This window comes from Danio rerio, chromosome 8 (assembly GCF_049306965.1).
Source record: "Danio rerio strain Tuebingen ecotype United States chromosome 8, GRCz12tu, whole genome shotgun sequence".
In the NCBI taxonomy this organism is placed as follows: domain Eukaryota; kingdom Metazoa; phylum Chordata; class Actinopteri; order Cypriniformes; family Danionidae; genus Danio; species Danio rerio.
In genome coordinates, this window is record NC_133183.1 from 36020754 (window position 1) to 36036052 (window position 15299).

The 15299-nt window shown below is 35.8% G+C and overlaps 1 protein-coding gene across 18 annotated transcripts in view; it reads right to left on the reverse strand.

Annotated features, from left to right (window-relative positions):
- Nucleotides 1-588: 588 nt before the first annotated feature.
- pbx3b (pre-B-cell leukemia homeobox 3b) overlaps nucleotides 589-15299 on the reverse strand; it is a 157423-nt gene continuing 142712 nt past the window's right edge. For 6 of the 18 annotated variants that reach the window (XM_009304086.5, XM_009304084.5, XM_073909798.1 and 3 more), the window contains 5 exons: nucleotides 14849-15014; nucleotides 14206-14283; nucleotides 13672-13784; nucleotides 11249-11338; nucleotides 589-2225 (listed from right to left, as the gene is read on the reverse strand). In XM_009304086.5, coding sequence (XP_009302361.1) covers nucleotides 2133-2225; nucleotides 11249-11338; nucleotides 13672-13784; nucleotides 14206-14283; nucleotides 14849-15014 — 540 coding nt within the window. In that variant the 3' untranslated portion in view covers nucleotides 589-2132. The remainder of the gene's footprint in view (nucleotides 2226-11248; nucleotides 11339-13671; nucleotides 13785-14205; nucleotides 14284-14848; nucleotides 15015-15299) is intronic. The other 12 variants (XM_073909803.1, XM_073909802.1, NM_001328420.1 and 9 more) reach the window with 2 other exon arrangements.

Consider the following 15299-nt stretch of genomic DNA (forward strand, 5'->3'; position numbering starts at 1 on the left):
ATGCAAAAAACAGATCAAACTTAATGGCTGCATCCGAAATCGCTTACTACTCAATAGGTACTGCATTTGAATTTACTACTCGACCGTTTGAAAAGTACGTTCTATGCAGTATGAATGTGAGTAGTAAGACTGGAACTTAGAAATGCCACATCCGCCACGTGACCAACCCGCATCAGATGCATTGCTTCACACCCATTGATGAATTCTCTCGCGGTGCATTATAGAACAGCATAGTATGCATCACATGCGCACTTCAAACTCTCACTGGAAGTAGTAGGCCTTCTGGATACTTCTCGCATACTGTTTTTCGAATTCTACGAATTAGGACATACTAAGCTTGCATACTGTTTTTAGCGTACTATATAATATGGACGTATGTAATTTTGGACGAAGCTATTTTTATAGATGAACAATGAACTTTAATCATAGGTAAATATTCATTTTCACATTTTGAAGTGAACCATCACCTTAAAGAGTATAAATAGGCATGACCAGTTTATAGAATGTACATGCCATTTAAATCAATTTACAGCACATTATCATCATCTCAAATGCAAGTAAAACAAAAAAGGCAATAGCGAAGCAGTCTGTCATGAAAGGAAAACAGTTTATTCATGTCTGAAATTACACATAACTACCACAAGGAAGACTTTTCAGTCCAGGGTGTAGTCTGGTTAGAAAGAAACACGAAACATCTTTAATACATTAGAACCACTGCCACAAATAAATTTTGTATGACTTTTTTTTTTATCAGTTTCAGAATCACATACGATACAAAAAAGAGAAAGTAAGTCGGTAACCCTGTCACACAGGATTTGAAATGTACAATTCTGAATACTGAAACCTCTATGCATTACAGGTTTTCTTTCTTTTTTTTTTTTTAAATCATGGGTTTTTATTTATTATTTTTTTATTTCTTTTTTTGCATGAATTAGTAACAAGATGAGCAACATTCAAAATGTTTGTTTTTTCAGTATTTACAACAGTTTAACTGTTTGGTGTTAATTTTATGATCATATTTCCCCCCTTCCCTTCAAATCCAGCACAGAATTGCCCCTCCACCAGCCACTGTACTCTCCATACTCTCCGTGCTATTCGTATTATTAATATTATGATTCTTTTTTTCTTTTTTTTTTCTTTTAAAAGTTGCAACAAAGCAACTTAGTTTTCTTAGAAGGTTAAAATATACATTAGATTACATAAAGAGCGAGAGAGAGAGACAGAGAGAGCAAATTTCTTACAAGATGGATTTCAACCAAACTAACAAATGTAAAAAAAAATATTTTTAAAAAGAAGGAATGAAAGAAAAAGACGAAAAAATAAATGTGGTGGTGATTTTGTTGAGAGGTAGTCAGTGAGAGCACTAGAAGCTAAAGAAATGTTTTAAATCTATTGGTTTTCTATGAGTTTCAATGAGGTAATAAAGCGGAGTATTTACTTGTGTGGTGTAGAAATACTCTCAAGCTATGTCATATACAAGAACCTTTTTTGAATGGAAAACTGCCAGAAAAGCATCCAACAAAATGTCCCATTTTTCCTTTACAACTTCCTTCATTAATTGTAGTGGACTGAATATTAATTACATTTCGTTTTTGTTAAAAAAAGACATTAATTGCCAGGTATTTAAAAATCACCCCCCAAAATTGGAGTGGATTGCCATTCATAGGTGGTCTTATTTTAGTATGACATTAATAAAAGCTCAACAAAAAAAGCAATGGATTCCCCAAGCTGCCTTCCGTAGCATTTAGCCCTGTTAAATGCATCTTATGAATATATTCATATTTTCAATTGTATTACTGCACTAAAGCTTTGCCGACAGTCGGTTAAAACAATTATGACCAACAAACTCCAAAAAAAAAAAAAAAAACATACTGTAGCATACACTTTGAGCTTGTACACTTCAAATAATATATATATATATATAAAAAAACAGCTGAATATGTTGGAGGAGAGCTTGTGTTAGTAAAAACCGCAGTGGACTGATGTTTACGGCTAAGAATTGTCCAGCTTCCGAAACACTGTGGAAAAGTGGATGATTCCATGAGGATGACAGTTTATTCTGTGTCTCTGATTGGTCAGTCTGTGGGTTCGTAATCGTGTGATTGGTTCTCCACAGTTTGGGAAGGGGCGTGTCAGTTCGAGGTATCAGAGTGCACACTACCAGGGCCTTCTGTAGGGGAGATCACAGAGGATGGAGTCGTAGCGTCCTGCCATCCTCCATTACCCTGAAAACACACAAACACAAATATCCGATAAATTACATGGTCAGCAAAAAACAAATATGAGCTTTTTTTTCAGTCATTCAGTTTTCTTCGGCTTGGTCCCTTTATTTACCACAGTGGAATTAACCACCTACTTATCCAGCGTATGTTTTACGCAGCAGATGCTCTTCCAGCCGCAACCCAGTACTGAGAAACATCCATACACGCTCACACACATTCACAACGGCCAATTTAGTTTATTCAATCCATGTATACTGCATGTCTTTGGACTCTGGGGGAAATTGGAGCAAACGGAGAAAACCCACACGAACACGGGGAGAACATGCAAACTCCACACAGAAATGCCAACAGACCCAGCCAGGACTCAAACCAGTGACCTTCTTGCTATGAGGCAACAGTTCTAGCCACAGAGCCACCATATCATCCTAAAAGCGTTTTAATAAACAAATAAAGAATGTGTGATTTTATATGGATGTGTAAATATGTACTGTAATAGAATATTCATTAATTTTCCTTTAGCTTAGTCCCTGATTTATCTCTAATTAGTTCCTATACTTAGTATGTATCCCTACTTAGTCCCTATTAAGACATAATTCTTTGGTGGAATATTACAAATATATTGTATTCCATTTGTTCATGAATTAATTTCATTTTTAAGCTAATATGTATTTAATGTAACAAAATTGAAAGTAAAATAAAATGAAATTCTGTTTTATTAATTTATTTATTTATCTGCTTAAGTATATATGTCAGACATAAGGCAACCAATAAATCTTCTACAACTTATAATGTAAAAGCCTGTAAATAAATCAGCAATATATACTATGTAATACAACACATACATCAAATTTAATATAATATTTAACATAAGCCTAGCTAAAGTTTCATTGTGAAAATATATATATATATATATATATATATATATATATATATATATATATATATATATATATATATATATATATATATATATATATATATATTTTTTTTTTTTTTTTTTTGAAAACATTTAATTTTAGTAATGGAAAATTCTACTATATATATATATGGTGGAATGCATTTCTTTTTTCTTTTTTTTTTTAAAGTTAATGTTTATTTGATTTACCAAGAATAAGTTCAGTTGTGAAAATTTGTGTTCACATAAGACAACCAATACATCTCCTATTACTTGTAATGTAAAAACCTATAAAATGTAATGTATATGTGTGTGTGTGTGTGTGTGTGTGTGTGTGTGTGTGTGTGTGTGTATGTGTGTGTGTGTGTTTGTGTGTGTGTGTGTGTGTGAGTGTGTGTGTGTGTGTGTGTGTGTGTGTGTGTGTGTGTGTGTGTGTGTGTGTGTGTGTGTGTGTGTGTGTGTGTGTGTGTGTGTGTGTTTAATAGAATATAAAGATTACAATTTAATATAATATTCAGTATTAGTCTATTGTAGCTTAAGTTTCACAGTAAAAACATTTAATTCCAGTAGTGGTAACCCCATAGTTTGTGTCATACTAGCCTTCAGAAATCATTCTATGATACTAATTTGAAGCTCAAGTGCTATCAACTTTTATTGCTACTACAAAATGTTAATACAAATATAGAAATTAAATAAGAAACTGTAGTGTGGTTGTGTAACTTATTTATGTGTGTAATTATATATAATATAACTTAATAGATTTGATTGATTTTGATCAATATAATGCATTCCTTTGGTAAAAATGTTAGTAAAATTAGTATTTTTTTAATTTTTTTTTACACAAATATAAGAAATAAAATCAGACATCCAATAAATCTTCTTCATCTAGTAATGTAAAAGCCAATAAATAATCTCCCCCAATATTCATAAATGCACAGAAGCGTGAGCATCATGAAGTGTGCCTGTTTATTTGTCTGCTTGCAGTAAAGTGTGTGTCCTAATCCTGCTGTGTACGTGTGAAGCATGCATACATCTGCATACTAATGCATTAAGAAATTAATAAGAGCGAGTGTCTCCTCTGATCTACTGTCTGACACGCCGACGGCCATCTTGCCACGTTAAACCCACATCGGCTTTATTCTCTCTCTCCCGGCCCCTGTTCCGCTCGCTCTCTGAAAACAAATTCGCATAAACGTTGTGGCCAATGGGAGCGATTGCTGGAATCAATGTCTAATCAGATTTCAGCGGTGGGCCGACAGCTTGTCGCTCCATATTTTGATGTCAGTCAAGGGGAGGAGGCCGGTTGGGGAGGGGGAGTCTGGAGGATGTTGAGTGGAAGTGACGGTGCAGGCCGTTCCCGTTCCTCCACCCTGATCGCCTGAGCACAAACCATTCGCACTGCATGGAGACCAAGCTTTGCTGGAGATTTTCCCTCGAAAAACGAGGCTTAGATCTGAGGCTGAAGGCTATAGTCATTCTTTGTATCAATACAAGTAATGGTTAGAGGAGGCCAACTGACACTGTAGACCAAACCAAACCAAATATCTGAAGCAGAATCACGTTCTGACATGAAGAAATAAATGTTTGATTCTTATATATAATTAATTTTTATACATTGCTTCTTATATTTTGTATACATTTTTTATTATCCATTCTTTTATTCGTTCAACAAGTGAAAACAACTACAGAAAATTAATTGTTACAGAAATGTAACACAAAAAACATTTCTAAAAATAGAATAATATTGTGATGTAGTTACAAACATAATAATATTAATATTAATAATAATAATAATAATAATAATAATAATTATTATTATTATTATTATTATTATTATTAATCTGGCTTAAATTATAAATTGTTTGCTGATTTCAAGGATGTAAATATATAAATAAATAAATAATAGAATCACGAGTGTTGGGGCTTAATATGACTAATAAATACACAATTCTACATAATAATAATAATAATAATAATAATAATAACAACAACAACAACAGCAACAACAATAATAATAATATTAATAATAATAATAATAATAATAATAATAATAATAATAAACACTTAATTTTTAGGTGGATTATTATTATTTTTCATGTATCATTATTAATAATATTTTAAATGTTTATTGATATTTTTGTCTTAACTTGTGAAAAATGAGAGTTTGCTTGAATTCTGTCACAAAACAACTTAAGAACAACAGCCATATGATCATTTGCTAATGAGATGTTCGGTTATCAAAACAATCTGCCTGTGTTTCTATTAAAAAACACTCACACAGACAGAGTTGTGTGTGTGTGTGTGTGTGTGTGTGTGTGTGTGTGTGTGTGTGTGTGTGTGTGTGTGTGTGTGTGTGTGTGTGTGTGTGTGTGTGTGTGTGTTTGTGTGTGTGTGTGTGTGTGTGTGTGTGTGTGTGTGTGTGTGTGTGTGTGTGTGTGTGTGTGTGTGTGTGTGTGTGTGTGTGTGTGTGTGTGTGTGTGTGTGTTAGGGGACATGTTCAATGGCGGAATTAGGAATTTGCTGATTTGAGTTCCTGGAACAGGTCGATAAATAGATTGTGCTGCTCTCCTCCAGCCACAGAGTCTGAACCCATGCTGAAACGCGAGTATTATGAGGAAGTCTGCTGTACCCCGATGACATGGATCATTCGCACACGCGCGCACACACACAAATACACACAAACAAACACACACACACTTGTAGTGATAGAGTGAGTTCTGATTTGGGCAGTGGACCAGAGTGAGAGAGTGTGAAAATGTGGCGTTTGAGTCTGCAACAGACTGACACTTTCTTCATCTGCACAGCTACGGGCCACAGAGACCTCCAAACACACACACACACACGCACAGCATTAGCCACAGATACACTGCCACGTCTGGGTCTCGGCGCTGTGAAAAATCAGGCATACGTTTTGACTTATGACATTTATCGTTGTGTGCTTTGCTAGAGTTAATTCATGCAAATGGAGCTCTAACAGTCATCAGAAAGTACACATATGACAGCTATGCTCTATTAATTACCTCACAGCAAATTATTCCTCCATCTGATTGCATCTGTTTCTCAATAGAAAGCGATTTGTTTTGCGTTCGGAAAGCTCGTTTGTCTTTTCCGATAATGTACGAGGACCATTTGGACCGATAAATAAGCTGTTTTGGATAAGGAATATGTAATAATCTATGCAGATTTTACTGCCTCGTTTGATAAAATAACAAATCCGGAAAATGCTCAAAATTTTCAAATGTTCCTATTTCATCAGCTCGGCAGCACAACAAGTTTTGTCAGGCTATGCTTGTACATTTTCATTTTAAAGAGTGTTTTCAGATGAAAACAATCTTTATTTATATTGCCGTTTCTGCTACGCTTCTGAAATGATGAGGTAAGCAGTTAAAAATAGCTACACATTTGTAGCACAAAATTGTCACACTTTATTTTGATGGTCCGTTTGTTAAATTAAGTTACATTGCATCTACATGCCAACTAATTCATAAGATTATAAGTAGACTGTTAGGTTGTGGTTGGGGTTAGGGTAAGTTCAGTTGACATGTACTTTCTAAGTTTCTTATTGTCAGTTAAATATCAGTTGAAGGAGCATATCAACAGATATTAAACAGACAGCCTACTAATACTCAAATGGAGCATCAAAATAAAGTGTTGCTTGCGTTTTCCGTCGACGTTTAACGCCTCATGACTAAATAAATGGCATCAAATGGTTCATTTTACATTTTTACAGAAACGCCTCATGCTCTTTTTTTTTTTTTCTTTGCAGCACCACATCAAAACCTTCTCCACCAATCAGATTGGCACTTTTGTTCATGTGCACGGAGCTGCTGAAGTTACAGTAAACAGCACTTGGAGACGCTCAAACTTTTAATGCGAGAAAATGCCAAAAGGCAATATGAACGTGAAGCTGCTTATTGCTCTGGGTGAACAATAATTAATTCTTCATCGCTAGAGCTGGAGCAGCTACTTGAACTATCCATAACAACAAGCGTGGCAACCTTCTTCTTCTTCTGTGTTACAAGTGGGTGTCAGAAGCTTAAAGTTGTGTAGCACCATCTAACGTCAAAGAGTGATTTTGCATACTCTTTTGTTCGACGCCAGTAAAAATCGCTTGGGTTTGAATCCAGAAAAACGTCTTAAAAAATGATGACGATAAACGCAAACGAAAAGCGTGCTGGTGTATACGAGCCTTACCCACAAAACTGTCGGCTATACAATTATTAAATAAAATATCATTATTTGGCAGCGAGAATGATCAATGCAATAACAACTGACAATTCAGTAACTTTTTCTATGTATGTGTTTTTTTAATCATATCTACGATATTAACTTAGCATATTATATTATGATACTCTATATTGTGTGCAAGTGAAAGGCTCAGGCACGATAGACAAAGTGGAAATGAGTGAAAATTTCCACCATTTCTTGGACAGATAAGAATGAGGAAATTTAGTGAGTTTACTATTCATTTAAAAAGTGTGAGTAAATGTAGTAAGTTTAATTTTAATATAAAGTTCTCTACTGTTTGTGCATGGTTTGGTCACAATAAAACATTGTGGCATTTTAATATACAAAAAATATACAGGATGTGCTTACGGCCATCTCGCTTTCTTTGAACTTAAGCTTGTCATCAAAATGGGTCACAGTTTGACAATAAGGTTGTATTAGCTAATGTATTTACTAGCATCACCAAACAATAAACACTACATTTACTACTGTATTTATTCATTTTTGTTAATAGAAATAAAGTTGTTCCTTGTTTGTTACTAATTAACTGTACCAAGTATGAATTTGGATTTTAATAATGCATTAGAAAATGTTGTACTTTGATTAATAAATGCTGCACAAGCATTGCTTGTTATTAGTTTATGGTAATAGCTACAATAGCTAACATTAACTAATGAAACCTTAATGTAAAATGTGACCTAAGATGTAACAGAATTCAGAGTATGGTCATGTGACAAGACTTGACGAATTAAAGCAGCAAACACAATGACTGACATGAGCCAATCAGAGAGTAAACACTTTCAAAAGTCTGTAGCTGCATCCAAAATCGCATACTTCCATACTATATAGTACACTAAAAACAGAATGCGAGCTGAGAAGTATCTTAACCTTAGAACTATAGGGTTCTATCTGACATTATTGTTAAAATTGAGTTATTAGCATATTCTTATTAAATGATAACTTATATTATGGGATGTTTTTAGACATGTTATTTAAAAAAAAAACAAATGTTTCACACACACTGTTTGCTGTATAGAATGAAAAAACTTTGAAGCTCAAAATCATTCAGAGAACAGATAGAACCTTATAATTTCAAGGTGATGCTATGTCTGAATTTATAGAATTCGAAAAATAGTATCCGATAAGTATTCAGATGACCTACTACTTTCCGGCGAGATTCTAAAATGCACAATCTGATGCAATCTGATGGACGCTATGATATCCCATGATGCACTGTGAGAGAATTCATGAATGGGGAAAAGCTACGCAACTTACATATGTAGGTCATGTGATCAAGAACAAAATGGAGGATGTAGTATATCTGAGTTCCATTCATACTACTTACATTCACACTGTATAGAATGTACTTTTCTAACAGTCGAGTAGTAAGTTCAACTTCAAATGCAGTACCTACTGAGTAGGAGGCGATTTCAAAAGCAGTATGGTTTTGTTTCATCTAAACTGAAACGCAAACCTCGATTTTACAAAACAAAAGTCTGCAGAGTTTGCAAAAATCTTTTTTTGTGTACAGATAGCCTCAGTCAGTTGTAGTTTTGTTTAAAGCTATTGCACCTAACTTTATACTTTTATGAACAGCGTCCCGACAAGCAAGGTAATAGATACATCTAAACCTGTGTTTAGTTCAAGGAAGATTTACGTCTGCATTTCTCAAACACTTGTTCTCTCTCTCATCAAATAAATGAGTCTTTACTCTGATGGGTTCAAGATTATGCAGTGTATAGTGGGGGAAAAAAAAAAACATCATATCAAACCTCATCAAGGAAGATAAAATTCATGCCTGCAGACGGCTGCAGGCAATCATACTTTCATATTTCATCATGTAGATAAGGATATTGCAAATTCTTTGAAGCATTGCAAAACAGGCAAACAGAGGCAAGGCGTGCTGGTAAAAGCCTTTTCATCTTACCACGTTATAGGTTACTGTAATAGGAACTGTTTACACAGGCAACAAACTGACTTAATATGTTTCCGAATCTCATTTTCCTCACACCACTCCCTAATACTTGAGCCGCAGGAGCTTTTACTGAGCAAAGCATTTATTTCTGCTTAAAAAAAAAAAACTGCCATATTTTCCGCTTTATGCATATTATGGGATAGACACTCCTGTCATCCTCTGAATCTTCACTCTGTTTGTCGTGGAGTTTGGATTTATGGTGGCTTCTTGCTGTCTCTCTCAGATACTTATGATTTATATAATAATAACTAAATGTACTGCACATTATGGAGTTTTACCAAAAATAAATAAATAAATAAAACAATTTGAAGTAAATACCAGCCTACTGTAGACATGATGTGTCCCAATCTGTGGCATTATTAAATGAACTGTACTAACTGTACTAAATGACTAAATAAAGTAAAATCAAAATACTTTTTTTCAACGAGGATGCATTAAAAAGACTTTCTAATTGGATTCAGTTTATTTATTATATTTTGTTGACATTTTTGTGGCAATATACACTCACCGGCCACTTTTTTAGGTACACCTGTACAACTGCTTGTTAATGCAAATTTCTAATCAGCCAATCAGATGGCAGCAACTCAATGCACATAGAGACATGGTCAAGATGACCTGCTGCAGTTCAAACCAAGCATCAGAATGGGGAAGAAAGGTGATTTAAGTGACTTTGGCATGGTTGTTGGTGCCAGACAGGCTGGTCTGAGTGTTTCAGAGTTTTTCGGGCACAACAATCTCAAGGGTTTCCAGAGAATGGCCTAAAAAAAAGGTAAATATCCAGTGTGTGGCAGTTCTGTGGGCACAAATGCCTTGTTGATGCCAGAGGCCAGAAGAAAATGGCCAACAGTAACTCAAATAACCACTCGCTACAACAGGGGTGTGCAGAAGAGCATCTCTGAATGTACAACAACCTTGAGGCGGATGGGCTACAGCAGCAGATGACCACACAGGGTGCCACTTCTGTCAGCTCAGAATAGGAAACTGAGTCTACAATTCGCACAGGCTCACTAAAATTGGACAATAGAAGATTGGAAAAACAATTTCTGCTGTGACTTTCGAATTTTAATTGTCAGAATGACATGAAAGCATGGATCCATCCTGCCTTGTATCAATGGTTCAGGCTGCTGCTGGTGGTGTAATGGTGTGGGCGCATTTCTTGGCAAACTTTGGGCCCATTAGTAAAAATAGAGCATAGCCTCAATGCCACAGCCTACCTGGGTATTGTTGCAGACCATGTCCATCTCTTTATGACCACAGTGTACCCATCTTCTGATGCCTACTTCCAGCAGGATAATGTGCCATATAATAAAGCGTGAATTATTTCAGACTGATTTCTTGATCATGTCAATGAGTTCACTATAGTCAAGTGGCCTCCACAGTCATCAGATCTCAATCCAATAAAGAACTTTTGGGATGTGGTGGAATGGGAGATTTGCATCTTAGATGTGCAGCTAACAAACCTGCTTCAACTGTGTGATGCTATTATGTCAATATTGACCAAAATCTCTAAGGAATATTTCCAGCACCTTGTTGAATCTATGCTATGGAGCATTAATGCAAAAGTGAGTCTAACCCGGTACTATTAAGGTGTACCTAATAAAGTGACTTGTGAGTGTAAATGCTGTACTTTTGAGCTTTCTAAAATAAAAACAACTATCATCATTTCACAATCAATCAATCAATCAATCACTCAATCAAAACATGTTTTTCAACCACTCAATCATAACAGTAGAAAGATTTCTGAATGGTCAGTTGACATTGAAGACTTAATTAATGGCTGCTAAAAATTCTCCTTTTCTATTACAGGAATATTTTTAACTGTATTTAAATGTAAGAGGTACACTTTTCAAAACACTAAAAAAGTTAATAGTGTAGTAAGTGTATTATTATTATTAATGCCTCTTCAAGGCTGACTGAGACTATACTTACATTCAAGCCATGTGGACTATACATGGGATTCCCCCCCAGGACATCATTGTATCCTGCCGTCTGACTGATAACATGGCGCAGGGTATCCACCTGCAGAGGACACAACAGAAATTCAAGCTTGTCAACATTCTGCATTTCAGAAACACGTGCAAACATCAACACAGAAATGTGTGGTTAAACGGACAAAGGCACTGATGTTTAAAGAAAAAAAGAACAACAACAACGAAAAAAGATGGCTCTGAGGTTTACTAAATGAATCATACTAAATGGAATATCCAGCCGGATGAAGTTAGGAATACATATGTGGTTTAATGCAACATTTAGACAGCATATGTGTTTCCCCTCTCTAAAGGTTTCTGGTGTTCAACACAGAGTTCAAAAAAACAAAAAATACATAAAGAAAGAATGGCATAATTATGATAGGGAAATTTCAACAAAGCACAAAAATATTCACACATGACAACAGTTGGAGGAGAATATAGATTGAGACAACTAGTGCTGGGTAAGTTACTTCAAAAAAAGTAAGTCGTTATTGCTAATTACATTATTAAAACTGTATTTAAATGTGTTTTCTAATTAAAAGTAACTTAGTTACTCAAATGTAATTTGATTACTTGACTCACGACTAACATTCCACATGAATTACATTGCATAGACAATAGAAATTAAACTCTTAATTGTTTAAATTTGAGTCAAAGAGGACATTTTCGATTTGTTTTAAAGACACTTTCATTTTAAATATATGTATCAAAACATGAACCGTTTGTATTTATCGACATTTATTTTCTAAAGCAATTCATTGTTTCTTATGCGTGTACAATTGTCAGATAATTCCATACTTCTTTAGTTAAAATGTATCATTATATAGAAATCCAGTCAAAATGATTAGCCCCCCTAAATTACTAACCCTCTGTTTATTTGTTCTCCAATTTCTGCTTAACGGAGAGAAGATTTTTTCAACACATTCCAAAACATAAAGTTTGTTCTGTAGACTATCGTAAAAAACGCTTTAAGGGGCTAATAATTTTGACCCTAAAAGGTTTAAAAAAAATATTAAAAACTGATTTTATTCTAGCCAAATTAAAACAAATAAGATTTTTCCAGAAGAAAAAAAATATTATCAGACATACTGTGAATATTTCCATGCTATGGTAAATATAATTTAGGAAATATTTACATTTACATTTAGTCATTTAGCAGACACTTTTATCCAAAGCGACTTACAAATGAGGACAAGGAAGCAATTTACACAACTAAAAGATCAACAATGAATAAGTGCTGTTGGTAAGTTTCAGGTATGTAAAGTGTAAGAAGCAAAACATTAGTAATTTTTTTTTTTGTAATAAATAAAAAGTTCACACACACACACACACACACACACACACACACACACACACACACACACACACACACACACACACACACACACACACACACACACACACACACACACACACGCAAACACACACACAATTATTGTGGATCTCTTAATTTTTTTATCATATATTGTCAAGAACTAACTTCTCAATACATTTTTGCAAATTAAACAGACTTAATGTTCTTTAGTTGGACAATAGAATTATTTATATATATATATATATATATATATATATATATATATATATATATATATATATATATATATATATATATATATATATATATATATATATATATATATTTATAACAAAAAAATTACAATAATTTGCTGAATGTAAATAAAGTATCTATGCAAGTATGAGTAAACTACTGATTAACTGACCTAAACATTAATAGTAATCCCTTGATTTGCTTTCTCATGTTAAACGTAGTTTAATTGCAGTAACTATTTACTTTGTAAGTAATTACACCTAACACTGGTGACAATACATTAAAGAAGCATGAGCAGATAATAGGAATCTAGGAAATGTTTAGATCATTTTCTTTCTCTCCTTCAAATGGTGTCTTCAGCACAAGGATGAAATGAGCATATGCAGATATGGAGAACTGGAAACATCACAATGAGAAAAGGATATAGAGGTTTGGAGGAAAGAACAGTACCATACAACCAATACCAACCCAAGAGCTCAAGTCAGAGCCAAAATGCATTCACAACATCAACTACAAAATGGGGTCTGCTCCAGGATCAATATTCTAGCATACTGCTGTAAATAATGAGTGTCTACTTAGATGGGCCTCTTATAGGCTGCGATATGGTAATTTGGTTGGGGGTTCCAGACTGGAAATGTGAAGGATCCATCCATATCCACACTACTTATTAATCTTACATGACTATAATGAGACTAATTGTTGAAGGGGTGATAAAATCTGTATCATTGTCTATATGTTAAGGGGGAGGGGGGGTTGAGGTTTAAATGTGGATGGTAGGCTAGCTGACAGGTCTGCTCTGGTTCACAGCCCCAGTTCCTGTGCGTAGCGCCTACCTGTGACTGCACATTGGCTCCGACTTGTGCCCCTTGGTAAGAATCCCCATTCAGATTCTGCATGCTCATGAACAAGTCCCCCGAGTTTGGGAGGTTAAAAGAACCTGACGAACCTAGAAAGGAAAGATGTAAGGAGCTGAATAACGAGAGGATGAGAAAGAGAAAGAGAGGCTATCACAGGCTCACACATACACACAGTGTACGAGGACATACGCACAACACACGCCACACTAGGAAGTGATGCCAGGAAAGCAAGCAACAAAAGGACAGCAAAAGAAACAAGGAAGAAATGAAAGGACAAGGATGGGGATGACGGTCTAGTTGCATTAAAACTCTAAAGGAGCACGTCGGGGTCACCAAAAAAGCCAAATCAAATGGGGGAAATCACAACAAGGCACAGAGATGGTGTATGGAGTTGGAAGTCTAGGTTTTCCACAATGGTTCACACCTAATACTACTCTAGTGGACGAGTTCATAAAGGGGATTATATGCCAATGACAAGGACAATAAGAAGCTTATGGAAAAGGCCAGTACCAGTGAACATGTTGGTTAATAGAGTGTTTTTGTTCTCTGCAGAATCCAGCTGAAATTCTTCATCTTTCATCTGGAATCCTGGGTGCAAGAAAAAGGGGACCCCTTAAAAAATTGCTTACCCACAACTCCTCAGGGTTTAAGCCATGTCCATATTACAGTCAAATCTTCTGCTTATTATGTTTAAAGAGCATACATTTAAGCTACACACTGCATCATTCTACTAATAAAATATTCATCATCATTCCAAACTATACATTTCTTTAAGAGCGTAACATGCTCCGAGCAAGAGATTTCCATCAATTCACAGCGGGGGTAACACTGTCACATATTTATGGATAGGAAGGGAGGACAGTGGGTGAAGATTATCTCTTCTACCCCCACCAGCACCACCACCCTCCCACCCCTCAATTCTGCAAACATATTCAGCATGTGCACACAGTTTCTGCTTGACTTTGCTCGTCTCGTTCAGCATGTATAGTCTCATAGGCAGGAGAGTGAGGCTCATCCCCCAGGCTGGGACCTCTCACTGTCACAGCAACCAACCAGCGTGCCAAAGGGAGCAGAGGTTCAGAAGGGACCAAACTGGGATTTTGGATGGCTGGTTGGTTTTTAGGGGGCTCGTCCGGGAATGGTGCAAGCTTACCGGAGTTGGGTGTGGTGGGTGAGTTGGTCTGACTATTCTGGACGGCGGCAGCTGCTGCATGTGCTGCAGTCACGGCTGTCTTAGCGGCATACAGGTTGGCCTCCTCTTGGAACTTGCCGATGTTTTTTTTGTAGCGGATCCTCTTGTTGCCGAACCAGTTGGATACCTGGGGGAGAGATGGAAAGAAAAAGAAAGGGGGAAAAAAAAGAGGAGGGGGCGTCAGACGTCAATGCAGACGAGGCACTGTGCACTGAGCAGAGTGATTGTTTCAAGATGTCATGTTTGGGTCCATCAAGTCCACAGTCCCCAGCCTCCCACAGTAATATCCGCTGGGCATGCAGACTAATTAAGCGATTATCAGACAGGGCTTGTGCGTTATTGCGGATGGAGGCGTGACATGCTCTCTGTTTGTCTCTAGACAAAACCAACACACAAGGGGCTGCTTGTCTAG